The 27,897-nt window shown below is 34.5% G+C and overlaps 3 protein-coding genes and 1 long non-coding RNA gene across 20 annotated transcripts; 1 reads left to right on the top strand and 3 right to left on the bottom strand.

The window, feature by feature from the left end:
• Nucleotides 1–740: 740 nt before the first annotated feature.
• LOC146941384 (uncharacterized) lies at nt 741–6,610 on the bottom strand. 15 transcript variants are annotated; one of them, XR_015032355.1, is made up of 19 exons: nt 6,408–6,606; nt 6,225–6,279; nt 5,965–6,020; nt 5,830–5,860; nt 5,660–5,747; nt 5,432–5,577; nt 5,215–5,253; nt 4,951–5,073; nt 4,441–4,521; nt 4,074–4,222; nt 3,694–3,755; nt 3,563–3,638; nt 3,218–3,285; nt 3,052–3,119; nt 2,681–2,840; nt 2,137–2,198; nt 1,741–1,810; nt 1,568–1,649; nt 741–1,026 (listed from the first exon to the last, which is right to left on the bottom strand). It is a non-coding gene; the product is annotated as an uncharacterized LOC146941384 (long non-coding RNA). The 15 variants fall into 15 exon arrangements; XR_015032356.1 differs by having other exon boundaries at nt 3,563–3,623; XR_015032357.1 differs by having other exon boundaries at nt 4,151–4,222.
• LOC146941385 (floral homeotic protein APETALA 2-like) lies at nt 4,117–6,228 on the bottom strand. The gene is made up of 6 exons (XM_085749949.1): nt 6,225–6,228; nt 5,830–5,860; nt 5,660–5,747; nt 5,432–5,577; nt 4,441–4,521; nt 4,117–4,222 (listed from the first exon to the last, which is right to left on the bottom strand). The coding sequence occupies exons 1-6, from the start codon at nt 6,226–6,228 to the stop codon at nt 4,117–4,119; spliced, it is 456 nt and encodes a 151-aa protein (XP_085606075.1).
• A 253-nt stretch (nt 6,611–6,863) lies between the features above and the next one.
• On the bottom strand, nt 6,864–26,714 carry LOC146941382 (oligopeptide transporter 9-like). Of its 3 annotated transcripts, none has more exons than XM_085755150.1 (7): nt 26,578–26,714; nt 24,795–25,303; nt 24,609–24,706; nt 23,954–24,523; nt 23,503–23,761; nt 23,225–23,407; nt 6,864–7,784 (listed from the first exon to the last, which is right to left on the bottom strand). In XM_085755150.1, the coding sequence occupies exons 2-7, from the start codon at nt 25,281–25,283 to the stop codon at nt 7,176–7,178; spliced, it is 2,208 nt and encodes a 735-aa protein (XP_085611276.1). In that variant the 5' UTR covers nt 25,284–25,303; nt 26,578–26,714; the 3' UTR covers nt 6,864–7,175. The 3 variants fall into 3 exon arrangements, with proteins under 3 accessions (XP_085611276.1, XP_085611278.1, XP_085611275.1); XM_085755152.1 differs by lacking the exon at nt 26,578–26,714 and having other exon boundaries at nt 24,795–25,043; nt 25,144–25,659; XM_085755149.1 differs by lacking the exon at nt 26,578–26,714 and having other exon boundaries at nt 24,795–25,654.
• LOC146941383 (uncharacterized) lies at nt 8,936–13,672 on the top strand. The gene is made up of 5 exons (XM_085757387.1): nt 8,936–9,073; nt 11,010–11,465; nt 11,544–12,269; nt 13,182–13,360; nt 13,609–13,672. Exons 1-5 carry the CDS (start codon nt 8,936–8,938, stop codon nt 13,670–13,672), a joined length of 1,563 nt encoding a protein of 520 aa, XP_085613513.1.
• Nucleotides 26,715–27,897: the final 1,183 nt, after the last annotated feature.

Below are 27,897 nucleotides of genomic sequence, written 5' to 3'. Positions count from 1 at the left end.
ACAAAAGTCATTGGTGAGAATTGTAGAAGAACAAACTGCTAACCAAAAATTACATCAGTAAAAGTCTTGTCTATGAACTATAGCTGATAACCTTTTGAATTGTAAAAGAATGGATAATAATTATTGTAACAAAATCTCTAAATTCAATTCAAACTTTAAAATAAATGTTTGCTATGAATTCAAAAATATTAGAATCAACAAAACGATAAGATTTTAACGGTTAAAATCATTGATATTGTTTGTATTGCTTCCAAATTTTTAGAATGTAGGCAAAAAAGTAGAAGGAAAATGGGCTCAAAGGAACACAAGGGTGAGAAGTAACAATATAAAATGTAGTGCACAATCTATCTTGCACCAAGAAAACTTATGCAGTCAAGAGCTGGTGCTCATTCTTAGTTTAGCAACAGTTTAAACTTCCTGGTTGGCAAATACTAAAACTCCACCCTGTCACAAATTGGATGTAGGAAGAGGATCATTGAATATTTTTTAAAACCATTTATCAATTATTAATTTTTTAACAGAAAAACCCATTTATCAATTAATCTTAAAGACAAATAAAATATAAATTATCCAGACAAGAATCAGACATGTGGAATTCACATCACAGAAAAATAAAAAGAGAATTGCAATAATCTGTACTCACATTGATCCCACAAAAATATGACATTCAAAACAAAGTATAGTCAATGGAAAGGAGTCATTGGTGAGTATTGTGAAATAAGGTTAGTTAAACAATAGAGGACATCAATGGCAAAAGCCTTTTCTAAATACCTTTGAACATAACATTAGTTCAATATATTTCAGTTACAACTTACAATACAATGATTGTGCCAATCCTGTTGGCATTATTGCTGAAACAGTAAACAAACATTTATGCAAAAACTATATCAGAAACTCTGATACCAACATTAAAAACACAGGTGCATATTCTGATTGTTTTGACGTTGCTCAAAGATCATCCACCAATACACATGCGTGGTTTTTTCAAACACAACCAACTGTTGCAGATATTAGGCCTACCATCATCTACAAAACAAGATGAAAAAATTAACGCGGATAAAATGATACATGATCGAACTATGGACCAAAATAATAATATGCATTTCAGATGCTACATATCACCACTACTGATCTATATGCTCATGCTATATAAGGATTTTCAATTCTGATTATAAGAGTATCATGTGTGTGAAATATTTTGTCTGCTGTATGCAGTGCTGCTGCATAATTCTACTTATAAGGCCTTAGGCAAAGAGCTGTATTACTTTGCAATTAGATTTATGCATCCATTATAAGGATTCGCGCCACAGTTTCTGTTATGCATTTCCATGTCTTGAAATATATCAAAGTTCATAAGAAACTCCAGTTAGATTTTGTTAAACTAAGAATGGGATGTTCTTGATACCATATGAAGGCAATATATAAAAACTCATATTTGATATTATTTACATGAATAAGGTCTAGAACAGTACTACAGAAATTTGTGCACTATCACAAAGTGCTTGTTTCATGCCTTGAAACTAAGCAAAGGTGAAAAATTGAAAATAAGTCTTCCAAGATTACATACCATGCTCTCGAACGCCATGTGCAAAACCATCAGCTTTTTTTTCCAAACATGTTCATCTTAGTCAGAACTGAATTTAATTTACCTGAAAATATAAAAAAGACCATGATCAATAATATTAAATATGAAAGAAGTATTTGATGAAATATAGATTTAGTAATGTAGATGTGTCTAACCCTTCTTTGATTTTGTGATAGACTTGCAGTATTTGCCGGTAGAATCAGGCAAGTATCTCTTTGCAGCCTTCTGACAGTTTAATATGTTCAACATAAGAGCATGTTTAGTAAATAAATCAAATTTGAACCAATTGTATTTACTAACACGTGCAGCGCGTGAGTTTGCATCTAGTCAAAATATAAGAATAATTGAGACAGACGCTAGACATTATACTCACACATAGACAGTTGTAATAGTTTAAGAAAATAAGTATATGAATAAACCACGTGTGAGAATCATATCGACGTCAGACACTAAACACGCATTCAATCTGAAGTATCAATGCTACATATATAGGTCAAATTTGAAAAATTAGGAAAAAGTGATACTTTTGAGTTAGTTCCGAAGATGCTTACCTCAAGAGTAGTAGCGACAGACGAAACTCTAGCAGGCTCTTTCCAGGCTCATTCTCTAGCATCTGATGTATAATAGCCAAAGAACCAACATCATCAACTGAATACCATTGTTGTTATAACTGCATCCAACAGTCAACCTGATTCTTCTTCTGAATTCTACTATTAAGAATTTGAACCAAGCACTTACCTTTAATCCTCCCATGTAAAGTTATGTAGTTAGCCTCCATGGTTAACAAAGCTCTAATATCTCTTATAGCACTATCATAATCATCTAATGCAATATACAACCAAGCCTTCAACTCTAAACAATCAGGTGAAAGCTTAAATCCTAGAAACTTATCTAACTACATAATTCATTCCTTTATTTGCTTCTCCTCAAATTTTTCCAATGCTCTATATTTATACGAAAATGAAAGGGAAAGATCAAGTTGAGTTGCAAAATCCAAATCAAAACCTTTTTCTCTTCCCATATTGCACAATGCTCTCTCTTGATACATCCAACCAACTGGTTTATACTCGAATATGAGTGAACTAATTAACTTACTTTTTTTTCTCTTTATTAATAGTCGCTATTGAGATTGCTTCTACAGACAAAAATGGGGTCCTCTGATAATTCTTATCCCCTGAATAATCCTCGTAGTTAGCTGCACAACCTAGCCATTCCATAAACAATAGTAACTCGTAATCTTCGCTCCCTCTCATAGCTGAAAGCAGGAACGAAAAGAGGAAAATAGATGAACTATGAGTTAGCAAAGTGATTTATAACCAAATTAACCAATTTGGAAATTAATATATGATAGCTTATGAAAGTTACTGGTCCAAATTATGAAACAATGATCCATCAGTAAGTAGGCTTCTGCAAAATTAATCAAGTCATTGAGATATTTAAGAAGACTGAGTTGTTTCAGAACTTACCTCTTAAGGGAAGAATCAATGCCAATAATAGAGCCTGATTTTGCACTTTGCTGCCATGCCAATATGAACTGCAAGTGCAATAAAGAATTACAAAGATTATGATAATAAGATATTCCATTTTCGATCATTGGACAAATGACAAGTTCGAAAACGAACGATTATATACCTTTGTAGGGCATTTTGCAACAACAAATGTTTCTGCAAGCTGTGCGGCATCTGTGTTTGATGTCACACCTGATAAAATACAAAAGTCAACATTTAGAAACGACTTTTAAAGATCTGATTGTTGCCATAAATGAAGATCCAGGAAGAATTATAATAAAATGGAAAATTAATTTGAGACAGATTAGAAATTATATAAAATTCAACTATTTAACATATAAATGGAGATTAACATTGTCTATGCTTGTCACCTATTACAATAAAAAAGATTATTCTAACTGTATAGATTGTGAGAAAATTATATGCCTCTAATTTAGATAAACTACAATGAATTTGAAATAGAACTCACCATGTGAATCAATTGAACCACTTTCTATTGTCCTTCCATTTCTCTCTCTCATAGTAAACACCTTCCAGATAAAGGACTGAAATCACATTCAAAGAATAATCAAACCCAGAATAAGCAACTGTTAAATTAACCTTTGTTGACTGCTTGCCATCATATCAGAAGTTGCTTGTCCATCCTCAAATTCATTGTCCATCTAAAAAAACAAAATAATCAAACCCAGAATCAGAATCAGAAAATCACAAAATAATCAAACCCAAAATAATCCAACAACATTAATTAGCATCAACATTTCATATCAGAGAAGCTAACTCATTCGTGGAGCAAATTACAGGACTGATAACATTTTTTAAAAGCGCACAAACAAAATTTCTATAACAATCAAGAAATAAGCTTCTATACACAACCAATATAAACATTGATCTTTTCATCATTGGCTTAATAGGGTAAGAGTGAAAAGAAATGAGGAATTTAGCACTGATAGAAATAGTGAAGGAGACTTGAATAATCATACAAAATCCTCATCACTTCATAGTTTGCTAGCTGACATATTGCTTCTAAAGAAGGCTACCACAAAATGCCAGATCAAACCTCTCCTCAGGAGGATCACCAATGAAGTCAAATACAACGTCTGCATTTAAGAAATCTCCATCTGCCGTATACCTGCATAATGCATTTGAGATTAAGAAGAAGTCAAATGAAAAGTCACTACATGTTTAGAAGTCCCACACTACGAAGGCAGCTCGGTTGGTGAGCTAAGGGACATTGAAGGAGTTTAAAGTCAGAGATCTCGGATTTGATCCGGGAAACTAACATAACTTACTATTGTCTGCCTATAAAAAAACATAAAGTTGCTTTCCATTCAGTAAATAGAAATATACCAGCTCTTTGTTACTATACACTTCATCCCAGCTACTTTAGCGGCTGCTAGACCTATAGCGCTGTCCTCGACCACGACACATCTGTAAATAAGAAATAACAACATTTCATATTCAAAAGTTGCACACTCCATGCAGTTCAAAAACAAAATTAAGAAATCATATGATTCTAACTTGCTCTCATCCAAATAAAGTATCAGATAGGTTTATTTGTTTTTGAACTTGCACTCCATACACTTCAAATAGGGTTGATAATAAGTTGCTCTAAAATTTTGGTTCAAATAAATGCCATAAAATTCTACTGTTGGTGAATAGGTTTCAGAATGTATATAACTTTCATATCCTAGAATACTCAGCACAACTAATTAACTAATCTTGCAAACAAAATAGAATGAATTCTATTCTATAATGTCTAAATGACGATAACTTCACAAGCAGACAAGCACCACCTTACAAACTAACAGAGATTTGCCATAATCTATATCCTTCAATTCATTAAAACTATCAAGGTACCATATCTAGAATGACGTCCCTTCCTCTTGGCCTCCTTCATGCGCCTAGCACAGGATAGGGAGTGAATCTTAGTTGGCTTCCTGATAATGAAGCCATCCTTAAACAACTTCCTGATGTTTTGGCCTACAAAGAGAGAGCCACCAAACCATTTAAATAAATTGAACAAAGTTATTGTATCAGGAAAAAGTTAATGTATCAGAGCTGGAACAGGGTAACCATCATCCTCCAGGAAAGAAAATGAATAGAAAGGAGGCAAAAACAAACCATCATCTTGTAGATTGCGTCATGTAATGCAGCAATTCTCTGTTATATCACGGACCATGGCGCGGCCACAATTTAAAATGTTACACTACATTAGCCAGATACATGATGTTTCAATATCAAGCAAAATTATACAAAGCCAATATAAACTAAACCGTGCACAATTTTGTTGGTAAGTTACTCCTAAATAACTTCAGTTAAATTAAAAATAGGTTCTCACTTTTTACCAAGGAATTGACCCATTCGAGCTTCCCAACTGCCACATTTGTGCAGTGTTACTCCTCTGTACTTCGAACTCCCTCTTGAGAAAACATTGATTTGTAGACGAAGTGTTTGCAAAGACTCATCTTTCGATAAATTCTTCGTCTAAGTAACAAAATATCGAAAAATTACATGATATAATCCATCTAGTTTCACATTCATCAAGTATACTTGAAAATTCTCTAACCTGTTTAAGATCATCATCATAATCATTCAAATTGAAATTTATGTAAGCACCAACTCCCCTGAATTTAATCGCAGCTCGATCATAGGCTCTGATATTCAAAATTTGGAATCAACTCAACCATAAAAAAATTAATTACACAAAAAAATTGAAAAATATGTTCAAAGATATACCTAGCAGCAACATGAGCTGTGTTAAATCCACCTACAAAAATCAAATACAAAACTAAAACAATGCCTAAAATAGTAAATCATATAATATACTAATTAGTTCCAAAATCAAAGAAAAAAATAGTCAAGTATTTATACCGTCCACCCCTGAGATGATCCTAATGATCTGTAGGACTTTTGTGTGTCATCTGATGCTGAGAAATCAAACAAAGCACAAACAAATCAGCAATAGAGAAAATCAAAAGGAAGAGAAGCAATCACACAGACTGATCAAATATAACTACAAACTCATAAAAATCTATGCAAATACAATCATAATTTCCTAAAATGAACTGAAAAATAAAAACTTGGAAAGATAGGAACAAAAAAAACCAGTAACATCCCAAATTGAAACTTACCCATATCTGATCCATGCCAAATGGTATTTTCAAATTCAAGGTCATCATCTCAGAACTGCAATCAACCAAAGACATACCAAAAAATCTAAATCGATTAAAAAGAAAAAATGCCTCAATCAATTAGATGAACAAAATCGCACCAAAAAATGGGACATGCAAGCAGATCAAAGTTAAAAATCCAACCTTTGATTGATGATAGAGACAAATGGAAGAAGGAGCAAAACGAAGAAGACGCCGCACACTGAGAAAGAAGAAAACGGTGGAGATTGGTGTGTTCAACGGCGAGGTCGACGGAGGAGACGGCAAGGTGGCGGTGTGAGGAAGAAGAGAACCGTTTTTTTGTTTACCGTGTGAGGAGAAGAGAACCGGACTGAAGAAGAAGGAAGAAAGAAATTGTACCACAACATATATATATGAGGGAGATGGCCATTTACCAATTTACCAAAATACCCCTCCAAGGGCAAAATTGTCAAACGTACGGACAAGCATTTTCCTATCTAGTTTAGTAGACGAGTATGTATGAATAATTGACAAGGGTATCCTTAAAAGATCAAAAGGATGGTTGAAGAGAAACACAGGCATCAAACAACACTAAAAAAGACGGATGGAACATCAATTAAGCGAACCCTTTCCAAAAAATAAATAAAAATATTAAGCAACTTTTTTATGAGAGTGCTCCATTTTATTAGTTAAATCCAGTTTTGTTCTTGAAACTGGGAAAGACTCCGTAACTAATTCAAGAGCTTATAAAAACTGTGTCCATTAAAGAAACTAAAAAACCAAACAGATGACAGTAGCCAATTATCGGAAGGCATTGGTTTTCCATAAATTCTAACGCTACTATTCTAAACCTAACTACTCATCTACATGAGCATAACCAAAGTAAACGGTAAATTTGAATGTCTTGAAATTATTTACAGAAAAAGTAGCCAAACCAAAATCTTGAGAGGATCAAAGAACTGGACAACCTTCAACAAAAATTCCCTTTGCAGTAGGACAAGTAGCCAATGGGCAGCCTTCACCGTCATTTCCCCACCACTTCAGCTGAATTGATCCCAAAGTAAGAAACAGTAAGATTGTCATGAAGGCAGTTCCAGCATCAAGACCACCGGACAGAACATAATTGTAGCGCTTCCACCAATCTTGTTTATATTTAAATATAATGTACCCAGAGATAAAGGCAACAATAATCCAACTAGTGAAGTTGACTGCAGTTGCAGGAGGCATCATTGCTGTAGCACCCAACAAGACAGGCATGTGAATTTGACGTATCCATGTTTGTCCCGGGAATGCCTTGTGAGCAAGCCAAACTAGAAAAGGTGCAATGGCTCCACCAAGGAAAAACCAATTCACAGTTGAATATTCACCAAGGTTTCCAAAGATTCTGCGTGGTCCAACAAGTCCCCATATAACTGATGCATTATAGAAGACATGATCCTGTGGGCATGTCCAAGGGCTATCAGATGGTAGTTTGGAAGCATCACAAAGATCAGGGACCGTCGCCATCAACCACCAAGCAGTTACTGTGTAGACAAGTACTGATATGAACGTACCTGCCATCTACACACAATGCCGACGGATTTAGTTTCATTAACAAAAAACTCATACTCTAGGAAAAAAAAAACCAACACAAACACGGATATATCGACATTGTGTTTACGTTGGATTTTCGTAAACAACCGCTGGTTTACAAATGGTAACTTGCAAGATCAACCAGTAAATCTTAGGACATATTGTGTTTGTTCTTGTTGTTAGAAATTCTGTGTTTTTGGTGTCAAAAATGTAAGAAATATGACAAAAAACAATCGAATTCAATCCACTTGAACTCAATCGAACTTGATAAAGTAAAGTGCAAGAACACTTAAAGAACAAAGGGTAAATTGCATTGATTAAACAAAAGTTGGTACACAGATTCATACATTGCAACTTGTGACTCGTTTCTCGCTTCCATACGGATACTTTGAGTGTAAGTTTGTATGACGGAATTGTGACCCGTTTTTCCTATGAAAAACTACTATTTATACTAAGTCTAGAAATAACTACATTTCTTTGAAACTAAAACTACAACTGCCACAAATCGACAGTTTTCCTTATTTGAAAACAAACTTAAAATAAAAACTGACTTAAAGAATAACTGCTGATAACCACCTTCGAAAACTGCTTTATCGAAGTCTTCTGCCATCTTCGAACCCATATTTGCTTTCAACACAACACTCTGTTCGAATCTTCTTTGAATCTAGGTCAACTATACTTTGACCACATTTATTACAGCTAGTAAAATATATTGGCCAACAAATTGCCCCCCAGAAACGCCATTTTCGATTTCTCTGAAGAAGAAAAAGACGTTTTTGAAAGAAAAAACTAACATTCTCCATCGAAATGAATGATGTCAGTATTTAATTCAAAACTAATTCAAATTCCCTTTAAATACTGACCCCACAATCTTAGTTAGTGGGCCACGTTCTCTAACATTGGAAAAGACAACACTTTAATGGTAAAACTGTCAAAATAAGATCTTGACATGTGTCATGATCAAAGGTCCATATAAAAGCAAACTCACCTTTACTCTTTTCACTTTTCACCATTTCATTTTCACTTTCACTGTTCCTCTTCTCCGCCAAAAGTTCTCCCGAAGAAAAACTTTGAATTTTCTGCAACTCCTATCTTTACACACGAACTATTCATCAAATTCTCACCAAAACACTTAAACAATGACGAACGCAGCAGGAATTTCTCATGTGAATCGCGAAGAACCCATTGATTTTACCAAAGAAATCGCCAGTGCTGCTCCTGCTTTTATGAACGAACCAGAAATCAATGAAGCTGAAAAAGCTATCTGGAAAACCCAGGTAATCATCCCTTGTACTGATACTCCACATGCATTTTTAGGCCCCATTTCTCTAGAACCTGAAACTCCAGAAATTAATTCTCTTTTCCCATGCATTGAAACTCAACCTCCTTTAATTTTCACAAAAGGTCCTTTTGACCTAAGTTTTGTAAAATCCAAAATTAGGACTGAACCAAAAACTTATCCCGAATATATTGCTTGGTTAGACAAAGTTCAAAAACAAAAGGGCCAATTTTGGAAGGAGAAAGGGCTTTTTGATCTCATCCAAATATCTCGATATGGTCCAAAATACCATAATGAATTGATATTTGCTGCTTTACATTTTTGGAACCCATCGAACAACAGCCTTCACTTGAAATGTGGAATGCTCACTCCTACCCTTTTAGATGTGGCTGGCCTTACTAGCTTAAAACCAACTGGATACACCTTTAATCCAGATGTTACCACCTCTCAATACTCAGTCAATTTCGATAGCCCTGCTTATGGTATGTTTATAGCTAACAACCATGATACCGAATGTGCTGAAGTATCTGCAGATGAACATGTAGCTTTTTTGACCTACTGGTTATCTATGCATGTTTTTTGCTCAAGGTCAGTCCAAGTCCCTAAGAAATTCATGTGTCTAGCTAGTCAGTTACATGAAGGAACAGATATCTGTTTAAGCAAACTGATTCTAGGTTCTTTATATGAAACCCTTAACCAAACAACTAATAATCTTAGAGATTATCCCCAAACTGGTGGAAATTTAGTTGTATCAGGACCCATATGGTTGTTCCAACTATGGCTTTTAGCCATTTTTGGATCAAAACTTGCTTCGATCCTACCTTCCTTTTACACATCAGCATACTCAGACAAGACCACTGAAGGTATAGGCTTAGCTATGTTTCACCCCGATGGGAACAAGTCTTCACAACAACTTTTTGCAAATGCTTATGAAACCCTGCTTGATTGTCCCATTTTCACCCCTATGATGGCACCATTTACCACTAGGAAATATGGACCTAACTGGTTCAAAGAAGACTTTCCCACCACTTCGAAAAAAAACCAATAAAACAGAAATCAATGCTATATGGGAAGCTTATTTGACCCCTACCTATCTATCTAGCAGACTTACACCTGGTAGCCCTTATGGAGTATATGGTTATCAACCTAACCATGTAGCTAGACAGTTTGGTATGGTTCAATCAAAACCCAGCTCTTTGTTCAAAAGTATAAGTGAATGGAAAATTCCTCTGATCGAACCTGTATGGAAATCCATAATTCAAGCCAAGAGAACAACTGTGTTCGAGCCTACATATTTCTCAACATCATTTGCATGCTCTGAAGCATTTTTTCGATGGTGGCGAAATTATTACATACGCCAATCCAATCGAGGGAATCCTGATGAATTGCTGCCTCAACTGATCAGTACTTTTCACACTTTGCAGAACAAAGACAAGAAGACTAGAGGTACGCACATTAAAGAAATTCAGCAATTTCAAAGATATTATCAAACAACATATGACCCTTTACATCCAAAGAGGACAGTATACTATGCTGCTCAAACTCTGAGAGATAAAGTTCGAGAGAAAATTTCAGAAACAATTTTTCCCCCTGGAACACCCAATAAATATCTTTATGTTTTAGAAAAGAAAATGAGACTAGCAAGACTTCCATCTTGTAATCTTGCTTTGGCCTTCAGGCCACCATACCCAAAATGGTTACTTTATAATTTCAAATTCCCACAAAATAATTTAGTAACCTATGCTAAATGCAATTTATACCAATATAATGGTGAACTTGGCTATGAATTGTCCCAAGTTCGAATCGAAACTCCCAGTATCATGGGTATGATTTTTTCTTTCGCTAAAACACATTAATACTATTGTTAAAAGAAATAGTACTTATCTGTATGATCACATATTTCAGCTTTGCCTTTAACTCCAGGAGAAGCAAAGCTTGATGATGCCAGCACCCAGAACACTTCGAAAAGCAAGTCTGACAAGAAGAAAAAGAAAGCTTCTCAAACTAAAGAAGTTGAATCGAAGAAATCTGAGGCTGCATCGAAGGAACCTCCTAAATCAAAGGAACCCAAAGTGAAAACAACTTCATCAAAAGGACATTCTAGATCGAAGAGCAAGAAAGAACAAGCAACTGTTGATCTCTCTGATGATGATAGTGAGGTGGAGATAACTAAAGAACAGATCGAAGCTTCCAAAGTAACACTTCCCAAAGTCCATACTGAAGGAAGAAGGAAAAGAAAACAAGAACAAATATCACTTGTCCAAGAAAAAGAAGTCGAAGTGGAAGCTTCTGAAAGTTCTCCCCCCATCTCGCCATCTAAACCACTCAAACGTCGTCGAAAGACTTCTCATTCTAGTGCTCATTCACATGTTGGTGATAATGGTTCGAAGGTATTTTATCAAAACCATATTTTATACAAAATATCTCTAAATGTCCTGTTTTTTAAGCATCTATCTTATTCTTTTTAGGGTATCGAACAAGAACAAACTACTCCATCACAACATGGGCAAGTTCTTCCTTCTTCGAAGACCACTTCACCAATTGCTGAAGATAAAGAGGATGAGCATGATGATGCTAGCAGTCCAGAAGGTCTTAAAGTGGATCCTCCTCAACATCAACAGGCAGAAACACCCACTGATGACTTGGTAAATGATGAATCACTCAACAATGACCAATCTCATTCTGCACCCACCCTTGGAGATAATGTATCGAACTTTGTTACTGAAGATACAAACATAACTACTCGACAAGATGCTCCTGGTGATGCAGAGATGATTGCTCAACAAGATGCCCCTATGATCGATCTGGAAGAAATCGATCGATTGGCCAAAGATGATCCTTTCAATGCCTTTGCTTTGATAGCTAAGAGTAATACTCTTTTCTCAACTAGCACTGGCCAAACTTCTGATTCATCCAAGGGAAATCCCTCTGAGACTTCAAAAAACAACCTGCTAGCAGAATTTCAAAAGAAGATCATCGAAGCCAACTTGCTAGAGTTGATTGAAAAGGATGCTGGAGCTCTCGCTGAAATCAAGAGTTTATTTGAAAAACTTGATGCTCTCCCAACTGGTTGGAAATTTCAAAACCTGTTTAATTATCTTGAACCAATGTTGGAGAGTGCTAATCAAAATTTCCAGAAGAGGAAAACTGGTCAAGCTCAAATGGCAGAGAAGAAAGCGCATCATGATCAAATTGTGATCGAACTGTCATCCTTCCAAGAGAAATTTAAAACTCTTCAGCAAGAAAGAAACAATGCGAAACAGCAAGTGGTTGACATCGATGCCAAAATTAAAGAACTGGAAGCTCAGAAAGCTGAAATTTTGGCTAAAGATGAAGCCAGAAATCGAGAAGCCAATGAAGCTGTTAACAAATTCAAGCTCTCCAAGGAACTAGAGTCTACCATTGCTCAACTTGCAAATGACAACCATACTCTCGATACCCAACTGGCTGAATACAAAAGCCAAATTGAGAAACTCATCTCATCATTTGAGATTTAGTTCTGTTTCTATTTTATTCTCTAAGACTTTTATTTTGTTTCAGCCTTATCGAATATCTTGGTCTGTAATGTCTTTATAACAATCTGTGGACCATTTTCTATTTCGAACGACAATTTCTTTTCAATCATCGAAATTCCTTTCTTATTTTCTTGTATCGAATTTAAATTTTATTTAAATCCAAATAAGATTGGAACAATTTCCAAGACATTTTAATGATGAGGAAACAAAAAAGTAACTTTTTGTTTAACCCAACAAGTTAAACTTGCCTAGGAAGTTGAAAAGAAATAAAACAAATAAATGACCTTTTAATCATGAATTAATCCTTTTTAAAATAAAACCTTTAAAACTTCCCTCAGATTACAAAGTTAAGTAACCATTGGCCATCAGAATAACTGCTCCCACGTGTCATCATCTTCAAAGCAAGAAGAACCGTTTGATTGAGCCACTTCTTTCAACTTCCCTCCATTATAAATATGATTTTCCTTTTTATAAAAATCATTCTTTTCTTTGTTTCGTCTTCGTCCGAAAAAATCCTTCTTACTCAAAGCTTTTCTTTCTTAAATCATCATGACCACCATTGATAATCTGAGTGATGATCTTTTAGTCAAGATTGCTACAAAGATTGCTGCTCAAAGCAGGAAAGATCTTTTCGCCTTTCGCCATACCAATAGCAGGCATTGGCGCGTCAGTGAGGATTCTGAAGTTTCTAAGGCTTTTGGAGATGATGTCCTCTACTTCCTCTACGACCCCAATGAATGGTACAACAATGCTATGGTGGCTCATTCTAAGTTTGCTTTTAAACTTAGACTCTGGAATCATGGCAACGCCATGTTCTGTATTCTTCGAAGCACTCAACACATGTTGGATGCTAATCCAAACGTTGAAGAAATGAAACGCCTCCTTACTACTGCTATCAATGCCACTGGCTCTCTGAGTGCAAGGTACTACCTTCTTCTCATCAATGCGCTCTCCATGCCTATGCCAGAAAACATCCTCGAAGACTTCAAAGATCTTGCATGGACACATCGATTGGCAGAATTTCGAAGCGATATTTTGGGAGGAACTTCGAGTTATCGATTTCGCTGTCCTTGGTGGAATAGGCCCATGCCTATTTGGCTTACTAGGCGTCGTTTTTGCAACAACTACCACAACTGTGCAGGAGATGGGAGAATTGGAGGCTGGTATTCACTTCTACCTGGGCCAGATCATGACTACTACCTGGTCAATGCTTGCTTCAGGTGTCGTCTCGATACAGAAATTCGCTGGTTTCTCGATCGCTTTGGGATTGTAACTGAATGGTGAAAACCATTTCTAAATGCTTTTTGTCTTTAAGTACTTTGTGTTTTCTTTTGTAATGGTTTTTCCGTTTTAAGCATTTCGATGTAACCTGCCCATCAGTTGGCATTTTTAAATTAATGCCAAGTTTTATTTCGAATCAAATTACTCTTGTGTAATTTTAATTTCTTGTAACATCGGTTTATATTTTTTCAAATATTTACCGTTTATGCGTAGAATTCTCTGATCTTCTTGTAGTTCCTCGATCTCATACGCATTATTCGAAAAAACTCTTAGAATTTTCCATGGTCCTTCCCAACTAGGAGACCATTTTCCTAAACATCGATCCTTTTTATCCATAGGCAAAATGACTTTCCAAACTAAGTCTCCTTGCAGGAATAATTTCGATTTAACTCTTTTGTTATAGGCTTTTGCTATTCTTTCTTTTTGCTTTGTAAGCACTTCTAAAGCCATTAATCTTTCTTCATCAATATCTACTAATTCATCCAACATCATATCCAAATATTGATTTGTTGGGATTTCGATTTGTCTTTGAATTCGAGTAGATTGAAGTAAGATTTCTGTTGGCAATACAGCATCATGGCCATATGTTAATCGAAAAGGAGTAGTATTTATGGATTCTTTAGGAGAAGTTCGAACTGCCCATAAAGCTTCATAAAGAAACTCATGCCATTCTTTGGGTTTTTTCTTTTGGCTAGCTTTTCTTTTGATTATAGTAATCAGATTCTTATTTGCTGCTTCTACCTGACCATTTGCTTGAGCATAATATGGTGTTGAAGTCAACAATTTATATCCCATTTCTTCAGCAAATTTTGCCATCTTTCGACCAGTAAATACAGATCCTTGATCTGTAGTAATAGTTTCTGGTATGCCAAATCTATAAACAATAAATTTTTGAATGAAGTTTATAACTTCATCTTGAGTAACATCTTTTAGTGGAACAACTTCTATCCATTTAGTGAAATAATCTATTCCAACCAAAATATATTTGTAGCCTTTGGATGACTTAGGTTTAATTTCCTCAATTACATCTAAAGCCCATCCTCTGAATGGCCAAGGTTTTACTATTGAATGTAATTCACTAGCTGGTACTTTTTGAAAACCATTTCTAAATGCTTTTTGTCTTTAAGTACTTTGTGTTTTCTTTTGTAATGGTTTTTCCGTTTTAAGCATTTCGATGTAACCTGCCCATCAGTTGGCATTTTTAAATTAATGCCAAGTTTTATTTCGAATCAAATTACTCTTGTGTAATTTTAATTTCTTGTAACATCGGTTTATATTTTTTCAAATATTTACCGTTTATGCGTAGAATTCTCTGATCTTCTTGTAGTTCCTCGATCTCATACGCATTATTCGAAAAAACTCTTAGAATTTTCCATGGTCCTTCCCAACTAGGAGACCATTTTCCTAAACATCGATCCTTTTTATCCATAGGCAAAATGACTTTCCAAACTAAGTCTCCTTGCAGGAATAATTTCGATTTAACTCTTTTGTTATAGGCTTTTGCTATTCTTTCTTTTTGCTTTGTAAGCACTTCTAAAGCCATTAATCTTTCTTCATCAATATCTACTAATTCATCCAACATCATATCCAAATATTGATTTGTTGGGATTTCGATTTGTCTTTGAATTCGAGTAGATTGAAGTAAGATTTCTGTTGGCAATACAGCATCATGGCCATATGTTAATCGAAAAGGAGTAGTATTTATGGATTCTTTAGGAGAAGTTCGAACTGCCCATAAAGCTTCATAAAGAAACTCATGCCATTCTTTGGGTTTTTTCTTTTGGCTAGCTTTTCTTTTGATTATAGTAATCAGATTCTTATTTGCTGCTTCTACCTGACCATTTGCTTGAGCATAATATGGTGTTGAAGTCAACAATTTATATCCCATTTCTTCAGCAAATTTTGCCATCTTTCGACCAGTAAATACAGATCCTTGATCTGTAGTAATAGTTTCTGGTATGCCAAATCTATAAACAATAAATTTTTGAATGAAGTTTATAACTTCATCTTGAGTAACATCTTTTAGTGGAACAGCTTCTATCCATTTAGTGAAATAATCTATTCCAACCAAAATATATTTGTAGCCTTTGGATGACTTAGGTTTAATTTCCCCAATTACATCTAAAGCCCATCCTCTGAATGGCCAAGGTTTTACTATTGAATGTAATTCACTAGCTGGTACTTTTTGAATTCCAGCATGTTCTTGACATTCTTTACAACCTTTAGCAAAGTTTATGCAATCTTTTAACATGGTTGGCCAATAAACACCTTGTCGAAACAAAAGCCATTTTATTTTATGGCCTGCTTGATGTGTACCACAAGCACCACTATGAGTATTCGATACAGCCAAATATGCTTCTGCTTCACTAAGGCATTTAAGTAAAACTCCTTCTGGAGTCTTTTTAAATAATTCATTGCCTATTATCACATAACTCAAGGCTCTATATTTGACTTTTCTACAAGTTGTGCCATCTGGATTTTCCAAAAAATTGACTATGGGTTTTCGCCAATCATCATCATCCAAATTGTTAATGACCAAAATTTCAGAAAATTTTGCACTCTGAAGGTATCCTTGAGATGCTTCCATGCCCCCAAGTTTTGGTCTTAACAATTTGTTAGGCACAATGTCTATCGAATTACGCTTTGTTTTAATTTCAATTACCTCTTGCTCTTGTCCCTTCGAAAGTTTGTACCCAGAAGCCAATTGAGCTAAATCATTAGCTTCTTGATTTTCTGTTCTAGGAACATGTTGAACTTCAATTTGAACAAAATGTTTAAGTAATGCATTAACTATAGTGTAATACATTATCAAAGTTTCTTTGAGGCATTTATATTCTTTTGTTATTTGCTTTATTACTAATTCAGAATCACCTCTAATAATTAAACATTTTGCCCCCAGTTCGAGCAAAATCTCTAAACCATTTATTAAGGCTTCATATTCTGCCTCATTATTCGAACAATATTGGCTAATTCGAAATTTATATTTGGTTACTTCATTTGTTGGTGAAACTATAACTATACCTATTCCAGAACCATTTTTATGACTAGACCCATCGAAATACAATGTCCATGGAAATGTTTCGATGCCCCCAGTCACAGGTTCTTCAATGGAATGATCAGCAATAAAATCAGCCACTATTTGGCCTTTCACAGTTTTCAAAGATTGATAAGTTAAAGAATATTCTGTGAGTGCCAAAGCCCATTTACCAACTCTACTATGTAGAATAGGTTTAGACAACATGTGCTTAATAATATCGAAATGGGAATAAACATAAACATCAAAAGGCTTTATATAATGTTTAAGTTTCATACATGAGAAATATAAACAAAGACATAGTTTCTCACTAGGATGATATCTTGTTTCAACATCACTTAAAACTCTACTAAGATAATAAATGGCTCTTTCTATACCATTTTCATCCTCTTGTGCTAACATACTCCCTATAGTTCTTTCAGATGATGCTATATATAACTTCATCTTCTTGTTTTTCAACAAAGGTGAAAGAATAGGAGGATTAGATAAATATGACTTTATGTCTTCAAATGCCTTTTGGTGTTCAGGCTCCCATCTAAAAATTTCCTCTTTCTTTAATCGAAGTAATGACGAAAATGCTTGCGCTCTGCCACTGAGATTAGAGATAAATCTTCTGAGGAAATTTATTTTGCCTAATAAAGACTGCAACTCTTTTTTGGTAGAGGGTGCTTTAGCCTCCATTATAGCTTTAGTCTTATTTTGATTGATTTCGATGCCCTTTTTATGGACAACAAATCCTAAAAAATCACCTGCACAAACACCAAACGCACATTTTAATGGATTCATTTTCAATCCATATTGTCTCATCCTTTCGAATGATAAACGTAAATGTTCTAAGTGTTTGTTTTCAGAAGATGATTTCACAACAATATCATCAATGTAAATTTGCATAAAATCTTCAATAAAATCATGAAACATTGAATTCATTGCTCTTTGATATATAGCACCAGCATTTTTAAGACCAAATGGCATTACTATCCACTCATAACATCCTAATGCTCCTGGGCATCGAAACGCTGTTTTAGAAACATCTTCTTCAGCAATAAATATTTGATTATAACCTGAATAACCATCAAGCATACTCAAATATTCGAAACCTGCTGCAGAATCTACCAACATTTCTGCTACTGGCATAGGATATTCATCTTTGGGAGTAGCGAGATTTAAATCTCTAAAATCAATACAAACTCTTATACTACCATTTTTCTTTTTAACAGGAACTACATTAGCTAACCAATCAACATACCTTGCAGGTCTGATGAAGCCACATTTGAGGAGTCTTTCGATCTCTTCTTTTATTTTTGGTAGAATCTCTGGTGCAAACCTTCTTGGAATTTGCTTCACTGGTTTCTTGTCTGTCCTGATTGGCAATTGCAACTCTACTACCTTTCTACTCAAACCAGGCATTTCATGATAATCCCAAGCAAAGCAATCCTTGTAATTTTTCAAAAGCGCCACAATTCGATCTTTGAAGCTCTTAGGAATCTTTGAACTTATGTATGTTGGTCTTTTTACAGAACCATCTCCTATATCCACTTCTTCAAGAGGATCTTGGGCCTTCATTTTTATTGTAGATCCCATTGGATCTTCTTCAAAACCCAAAGGTTCATCATCATAAATACAGTCTAATTTTTTATCATCAATGAGGTCATCAGAATTATTTCCTACTGAAGCATCGAAGACCTCTTCTTCTTTGGCTGTTTCAGCCAAATCGAAGTTTTTCTCGGCTACATAAGCCGTAATCTTTTCCCATATGCTGGGCTCAACCATTGATCAAATATTGATATCCCACCTGGTTGGTGAGATTCCCTTTGCTGAACATCCTTGGTCATCAGTAACCCTCTTGTACGAAGTACTTCTTGTCTTCAGCAAATCTTTCTCCTTTACAGGTATTTTCTCATGGCAATCTTCGTTGTTCACCACTACGAAGTCATCGTCGAATGCAGTTTTCCAACGAAAACCCCATTCTGGAGCAAGTTTTACAAAGAATTTTTCTTCTTTAGTCATAGAACTTGATGCATCATTTTCCATGAATGGTGCAATAAATTGAAGTTGTTTGTCAAAGTTCTTTTTGTTAATATCTTGATTATCAACTTCAGCTTTGAAATAATAACTCTGATCAGCCTCAATATTCTCTACCAAACCATCTTTCCTCCAAATCACAATCCTTTGATGCATTGTAGAAGGAACTGCACCTACAGCATGGATCCACTCCCTTCCTAATAATGCATTGAAATTGGCTTTAGAAGGAACTACCAAAAACACAGTTGCTCTGGTTATGCTTCCTACTACCAATTCTAGTTCGATGGCACCAAGAGATTGTCCAGTAGATCCCTCATAATTAGTGAGCACTACATTATGTGGTTTCAAATCACATTCAGAAATACCAAGTTTCCTTAGAAAAGATTGTGGTAGGAGATTAACAGTAGCACCACCATCTACTAATACTTTGTTAATTCCAACACCATTTAATTTAGCTTGAATAAACAAAGGCTTTAAATGAAGCTTCATGCTATCATCAGGTTTCTCGAACACTGCATGTTGATCTTCGATACAGCCATTATTCATAACATAATAACATAGAGGCCTATGACGAGCCATTTCCTCAGTGAAATCACATTCATCATCATGATTGGCCTTCGAAGATACATCATGTGCATATTCAATTGGTAGTACAGAAACCACACATATAATGTCAAGACTTGGTTCAGAATCTGAAAAAGTAGAAGTTAGAATATCATCATCCCCTTTAGGGATGTTTAAAGCAGAAGATAATGGAGGGAAAATTCTTTCAGTAGCTGGTTTTTTAACCATTTCGAAAACTATTGGTTGTTTTCCCTTACTTTTGTCACCATTAGTGACGTCTTTCAAAACTCCTTCCTTTTTCTGGCGTTGAAAACGGCGCCATTGAGTTCTAGTCATAGGATTCTTACCTTTATAGTTATTTTTGTAAGCATACTTGTTAGGATTAGAACTCTCTGGTTGGTCTGGAACTTTGACAACTCTTTTTACCCATTTTGTTGGTGGTGCTGGAGGCGCAGAATGACCAGTTTTCTTGCCTCCAGAGAAAACCCAAGTATCAATAGGAGACTTCGATGAAGGAACGAACGTCTTCTTATGGTTCTTCACTTGATACTTCTCTGAAGTTTTCATCTTGTAAGGAACACCTCTTTTGTTAAAGCCAAACTTAGAACGGTTCTCGAACCACCCTCCTTTACGTTTTGTTTGAGGTTGATATCCTTCAACTGATTTCGCAGCTTCTTTATCGAACACTGCACTGCATCGAGGACAAAGCATAGCATGGGTGTTAGATATTTTACATCGATTTAAAAAATCAACCAAATCTTCTTCAGCCTTTGGATATGCTTTCTCCATTTCCTTGGCCAATTGATCTTCAGTAACCACTGGCTCTTCAATTCGATGGTCCTCAGTAACCATTTCTACATCAATATTATCTGAAATTTCCACCATATTGATAGAAATACCAGCAAACATGGATTCTACCACATTGGTAGACACATCAGCAAACATGGACTCTGCCTTTTTCATAGGATCTCCATCCACTTGTTGTTTTGATTTCTCTCCAAATTTCAGCCTCCCTTCATCAAGAGCTTTTTGTACAGAATCCCTGAAACGAGTACATCGAGATAGGTTATGACCTAAAAAACCATGGAATTTACAAAATCCTCTTTTCTTCCTTTGTTCCAAAGGAGGTAACTTCATATTAGGTGGCACTAATATTATGCCATCATTAACTAAAAGATCAAAAATTTCTTCACTTTTAGTAATATCAAAAGTATAAGTTTTAGAAGGATATTTATCATTCTTGGGATCTTCAGGATTCTTTCCATTGGATGGCCTCAACATTTTACAAGCATATGGAGGTCCATCTTTTAATTCTGCCAGGTTTATATCATTGTCTTCAATGATATCTAAACCCCAATCGAATTCGGGTTCACTATCTCCTGTTTCTATATAGGCAATTTTTTCTTTTTTGGGAAATTTGTTATGAGTTCTAGTTTTTTCAGCTTTAAGTCTTTCAACTTGTCGAACTCTGTCTGCCAATTGGGCCATGTCTCTTAAGTACTGGGTATCTAATTTCTTCCGAACAGAATAATCGAGGCCACCAGCAGCCATTTCGACTAATTCATATTCTGGAACAGAAGTAAAACATCTAGCCTTAAGGAGACGAAACCTATTGAGATAATCATCGATTGACTCATGACTTTTACGTCGAACACTGGCCAATTCTTTCAAACTAATCTTAGATTGACCCATGTAAAATTGTTCATGAAAGGCTTTTTCTAATTGGTTCCAACTATAAATTGAATGAGGAGGTAAAGTTGTAAACCAAGTAAAAGCATTTTTTGTCAAAGAACTTGGGAAATATTTCATTCTCAAATTTTCATTTTCTGCAATATTTCCTGCTTCCATGAGAAACCTAGCAATGTGTTCGACAGTAGATTCATTAGTTTCTCCAGCAAATTTGGTAAACTTTGGAATTTTCCAATTTCTAGGCAATTCAGCGTCTAAAACATACTCAGACAAAGGAGACGCAAAATTTGGTCTACGTAAACCCATATTAAAACCATTTTGGGCTAACAAAGCCTCGACAATACCCGCTATATTATTCTGACCATCGAAATTGTTCCGACGGGCTTGTAAAACCACTTGATCGGCATCTTGGTTTCTGTTAACCAAAATGGGTTGTCTTTCAGGTTCTGCCTGAACTTGTGGTTGTACTACTTGTGGTTGGACAAAATTTTCATGATTTCGAACCACTGGTTCATCAGCAATTATTTCAATTGCCCTCACATTTCGATTTTGAGGCAATGGGTTATTTTGGATTGGTGGAGCGCCAAAGAAATTGGCAATTCTTTCCATTTGATCAGACAACCGTTGATAACTAGTGTTGGTATCTCGAATCAAAGGATTTATGACAGTACCAATTTGTTGGGTCATCATATTAACCATATCATGATTAGTTTCTTCCATAGTTTGCCTAATGGCAGCCATAGAAGCGTTGGTTAAATTTTGTTGGGGACTTCTATATGTTGTAGATACCCCAGGACCAAAAAGTTGTGGTAATGAAACATTTAAATTCTCTGAAAACATATTACCACTAGTTTGTAAGCCTTGCATCAATGATGATGGCATACCATACGGCATTGATCTATGATCCCAAACCCCTTGAATAGAAGTATTATTTGGATAATCATGGGAAGTTTGGGTAACCATCGAAGGCATGGCTTGAGAAATTACTGTGGCCATCGAAGGCATGGCCTGAGACGATATTTGAGTGACTGTATTACTAGTTGGAACAGCCTGTGATGTTCTAACATTCCCTGGGGATGAAACATCATCTTCAACCGTCACTTGATCCACATCTTCATTTGAAGATGTTGGATTTGTTTTCTTTTGGTTGTTAGCGCGTGTCATATTAAGAAGCAATTTCTTGTTTCTTAATTGCATACACAACAAAACAAACCAGAATTAAAAGAAACTCTAACAAAACTATAAACAAAAACACAAACGGTCCCACTGGGCGTGCCAATTTGTTTACGTTGGATTTTCGTAAACAACCGCTGGTTTACAAATGGTAACTTGCAAGATCAACCAGTAAATCTTAGGACATATTGTGTTTGTTCTTGTTGTTAGAAATTCTGTGTTTTTGGTGTCAAAAATGTAAGAAATATGACAAAAAACAATCGAATTCAATCCACTTGAACTCAATCGAACTTGATAAAGTAAAGTGCAAGAACACTTAAAGAACAAAGGGTAAATTGCATTGATTAAACAAAAGTTGGTACACAGATTCATACATTGCAACTTGTGACTCGTTTCTCGCTTCCATACGGATACTTTGAGTGTAAGTTTGTATGACGGAATTGTGACCCGTTTTTCCTATGAAAAACTACTATTTATACTAAGTCTAGAAATAACTACATTTCTTTGAAACTAAAACTACAACTGCCACAAATCGACAGTTTTCCTTATTTGAAAACAAACTTAAAATAAAAACTGACTTAAAGAATAACTGCTGATAACCACCTTCGAAAACTGCTTTATCGAAGTCTTCTGCCATCTTCGAACCCATATTTGCTTTCAACACAACACTCTGTTCGAATCTTCTTTGAATCTAGGTCAACTATACTTTGACCACATTTATTACAGCTAGTAAAATATATTGGCCAACACATTGATAATAATTTGAGAAAATAAATTAATTGAATGTAATCACATGTGTCAACGCTACTTAGCTTATACTATGAGACTCTTGTAGTGGTTAAAATTTATAATGGGAGTACTCATAACTAACCTGAGCCATGAACATTGTTCTTGGTGGAATCTTCATATAGTGACCAAGTTTAAAGTCTTGCAAAAATGTTAGAGCCTGGGACATGCTAATGTAGCCATACACCTTAAAGCACATGTTAGCCACAGGGCGCTCCGGATACATATATCCAATGATGTATTCTGTTATAATGTTTAAGCCTGGTTGCTGTTAAAAAGAAAGAGAAGAAATCTTAGCCAATTTTCATTAGCACAAATATAAAGTTAGCTACCTTTGTAAGTAAATTGTTAAGAAAAAGATACCTGATTTGTAGTGGCTACTATTATACCGATTGGAAGCGTGAATAGAATAGCAATAGCACAAGCTAGCAATACACCCCACCAAGGCAACTGAAGTGATTCTTTGTAGTACTCACAAGTAAAAATAATAAGAGCTATGTTCACCACCAGAATGATGAGAAACCACCACATGGGGACCGACTTGTACTTCCTCATAAGTCTCGTATGTATGTCAATCTTTTTACCGTCTCCAAAGGCACTTCTACTTTGCTCCCAAATTTTTCTGCATAGTTCAAATGGCAAGTGTAAATGAATTTAAAATTTTGCAAGACATCACATATTTTCCGATAAAATTTGAAGATGGTGAGGAGGACTATGCAGATTTTCATATTAAGTACATAAAAATTTACATCTTTACTTAGTCTAACATATTCAAACACACAGATCTGAATAAGACAATTCACGAAGTGATTACCTTCCATTGAAGAGAAGAACGTGCACAATTGTAGCAGGAAGTGTGGCAAATCCAAGACCATAAGTAATTGCAAAGAATGTGCTGAGATGTAGAGGTCCATTCCTTGCATAAGCCTCCCGATCAAGATGGAAATCAGAGTTGACAATGGACGAAATGTCATACAACGAACCATTTCCCTTAAAAAATTTGATTGAAAATAGTGAAAATTTCTTGGCATTGTAGACATTGAACCAGTAGGTAAGTGGTGTGATCACATACGTAATGAGAACGAATCCAGCGGCAATATTAGCTGTGGCAAACCATGGGCTAGCTAGTGGACTGCCAAGGTAAGAAGAAATTGTAGACCAATCAATTCCAAATGATGCAATCCCAAGACCACTCGCACCAGAACCAAGTTGTTGAACAAGGACAGACTTGGGAGCTAGCCAACAGATCCAGGAGAATGATGTCAACATTGAAAACATATAGCCTGGTAACACAGAGTATGCCATTCCAGAGATCAAGACCAGGAGGAAAAACTGAGTGCGGGTTGTTACTCCTTTTGGTCTTTTTTCTTTCTCATGTAGAGCACTGCATTCACATACAAGCTTAGTTACATTTTTGAACAAGTTATCAATTTTGCAACGGAAGAAGACATTAATTGAATAAAACTGACCTGAATAATGAGACCTGTACCAGATTAGTAGGCCACCACATTTCCGCAGGCTCGACAAGAAATTTCCTAAATAGTCCAGCCCAACCAAATCCCAACATCTAAAATTGAATAGGGAAGCATAAGACAATAGAAAATTGAAGAAAATAAATTAGAAAAAATGTATAGATATTATAGATAGAAGAGAACCTGAGTGGTGATCATGACTAGTATGGCTGGAAGGAATGTGAGTTTCCTTTTGTACAAGAGCTTCACAGCACTCAAAATATGAGTAGCATAAACGGTTCCAGCACCAGCATTCGCAAAGATGGTTATGAGAACATGCTCCTTGATATTGAATGGCCCTCGATTCATTGAGAATTCAAAGTATGTATCTTTGAAGAAGACGCGAGTTGGCAAGACTCTTGCCATGAAATGACCAAGTGGAACAACAGCAATCTGAGCACAAATTGAGGTGACATTTAAAGGGTTTTTTCTGTACCAAAAGAACTGATTCACAAAGGACAGCAGCACACATGAAAGAATTCCAAGAACCCACATTCTGAATGTGGCTATAGGTAATGTAGGATCATCAGTTTTGGGCACGGTGAGTTCGACTTGTTTGACAGGACACTCTTCAGTCTCATTCTCCTCCCCTGAAACACCCTTGGTTGATTCAATCTCAAACGGTGAAGCCATGGCAATGATATCCTATCCTTCTGTTGCACAAAAACAAAATCATCAAATCAAATATAAAAAAAAAAAAAAAGGTATATATGAAATTCAAGTCAAATCTTATTATGACTACAAGTAAATAAATAGACAATATGATATATCATACACAACGACAATATGAATTGTTACTAGTATATTTATGGAAGAAACACATGACGTTTTTTTAACTAAAAATAGAAATAAATGACTATATGAACTCAGCAAAGTTGACTTTGGCATGTGTGTTGCGTTTATCCAAATTGGAAAAGGTGTCAAATTAATTACTAGAATTTCCTTTTGGCTCAATAGCTAATAATTATTCAACAAAAATATGATTAAAAAATTTTCAATTCCATGAAAATAAATTTATACGTTCAGAACCCTTTTTTAACTTAAAATAAAAACTTGTACGGTAATAATTTGTTAGGTTAAAAAACTTCATAAAGATGTCGCAATCGAAATCACTAACGAGGAATAAAAGTTAGATACCTTTTAAGCAAAATTTGATTTTATTTTTAAGCAAACTTCATTGTGTTCACCAAAATTGTTTAAGCAAAATGACTATAGAAGTTTTGTTTTATTTTGTCAATAAAAAAAAAAAAATAGGAACTGAAGTTTAAGCAAACTTCAGTGTGGTCACCGGCTAAAAGATAGGAACTGAAGTTTTGTTTTGTTTTGTTTTGTCAATAAAACTAGGGATACCATAAATAGATAGGGTCTGCAAACTTAACCGTAACAAACCTAGCGAACATAAATATTGCCTTGTTTTTAGGCAAACATAAATATGAGTTAGTTGGTTGTTTAACAGTCCAAAGTAGGTCAAAGGATTTCTTAAAAAAATTATTTTTATTTTTTATTTTTTTATTTCTTTTTAACCTAATCTTAAAATATATTCAAGTAAAACTAAAAAGAGTCTTTATCGATTTTTTTAAAATTATTTTATCGCCGTCGCCATATTCAATATTTTAAGGAAAAAAATAGAACATTATGATAAAACTAAAACTTTTCCTAAAGTACTTTTGATCTCTAGGTTAAGAACCTAAACACAAAGCTCATCGCGTCACACTAACTTGGAATATACGTTGAAAAAAATAACTGATGTTAAGATGTAACCTATGTGATCCATAAATCGGAATCAAACAGTTTAATATTCGATACGATGAAATAGTTCAATGAATGAAAAGTGAAAGAAAACTTAAAAACAAAAAGAGAAGACATTGATATCATAATCATGGATTAATGAGTGAGTAATGCATGCAATAGTTTTAAGAGGACTTACCTTTCAAGAGGATAGATATCAGAATGATCGATCACTCTCTTCGACTCTGCTTGCTCCTTTTATGCGATTTTTCTCTCACTGTTCTCTATTTGTTGTTTTGCTTATGGAGTTACGATGCTTTTATAGCTTATGTATTCACTCCCATCCTTAGTCTTCGGATACTCTTTTACTAGTATTTATTAGTAACAAACTTGTATCTTTTTGAGTAAGATCGACACTCATTAAACGCTTTTTTCTGTTTTTTTCTTTGAAGAGTCAAAACAAAATTCTCCTTAATTATCTATCTATTCTCTAATTATGAAATTTAATCTCTACCAAAAATAGAATCTTACCCCTTTTTAATTTTTTAACACGTCATCAAGATTATATCATTTTGTGTCTTTTGCATCAACCTCCCTCTATTTTTTCTCTTTTAAAAACAAATTAAAACAAACTCATTCGATAAAACACACTAACTTAATCTTTTTTTAAATAACAAACAAACTTAATCTTTTATTTTCTAATTATCTATTCTCTAATTATTAAATTTAATGTGTACCAAAAATACAATCTTACCCCTTCTTAATTTTTTGAGTCGTCATCAAAATTATATTCTTTTGTGTATTTTGCTTCAACCTCCCTCTATATTTTCTCTCTTAAAAACAAACTAGAATAAAATCACTTGATAAAACACTCTAACTTAATCTTTTTTTAAAGAACAAACAAACATAATCTTAATCCCAATCAAAATAATTTTTTCTATAATTCAACTTCTAAATATCTAAAGAGTAACAAAAAAAATTACAATCTATTATCTTTCTCTAATTATTAAAGTTAATCTTTCTCTAATTATTAAAGTTGATGTAGTTTTGTAACAAAAATCCATTTTTTTATAGTTGCATCCAAAAAGACATGTGAGTTTAATTACAATAACCAAACAAAATAAATCGTGATTTGTTTTATAAATTTTATTTTATAAATTCTCTTAATTAATAGATATCAAAATCACTTTTATAAATTATACACGGGGTTAGTATTTATTATAAGAAATACAACTACTTTACATAAAATTACACATCTTCAAGATTACTTCTTTTGTATAAATGATTTTCATACATTTTTTGGTTTATCTTAATGTCATATTATAAAATTATTATTTTTAATCGTTATTCATTATTAATCATTATATCATTTCAAAGAATGACTATAAAAAAACACAAGACAAATGTTACTATCTAATTAATTAGACACTAACTAATATTGTTGTACAAATCATACATGAGACAACAATCAGTCACATATTAATTTGTTAAATTGATATTTTTTTTATGTATTGTATCT

Source organism: Medicago sativa, chromosome 3 (genome assembly GCF_051527215.1).
Source record: "Medicago sativa cultivar Bolivia chromosome 3, Bolivia_mono, whole genome shotgun sequence".
Taxonomy (NCBI): Eukaryota; Viridiplantae; Streptophyta; class Magnoliopsida; order Fabales; family Fabaceae; genus Medicago; species Medicago sativa.
This window is presented reverse-complemented; position numbering and strand designations above follow the sequence as displayed.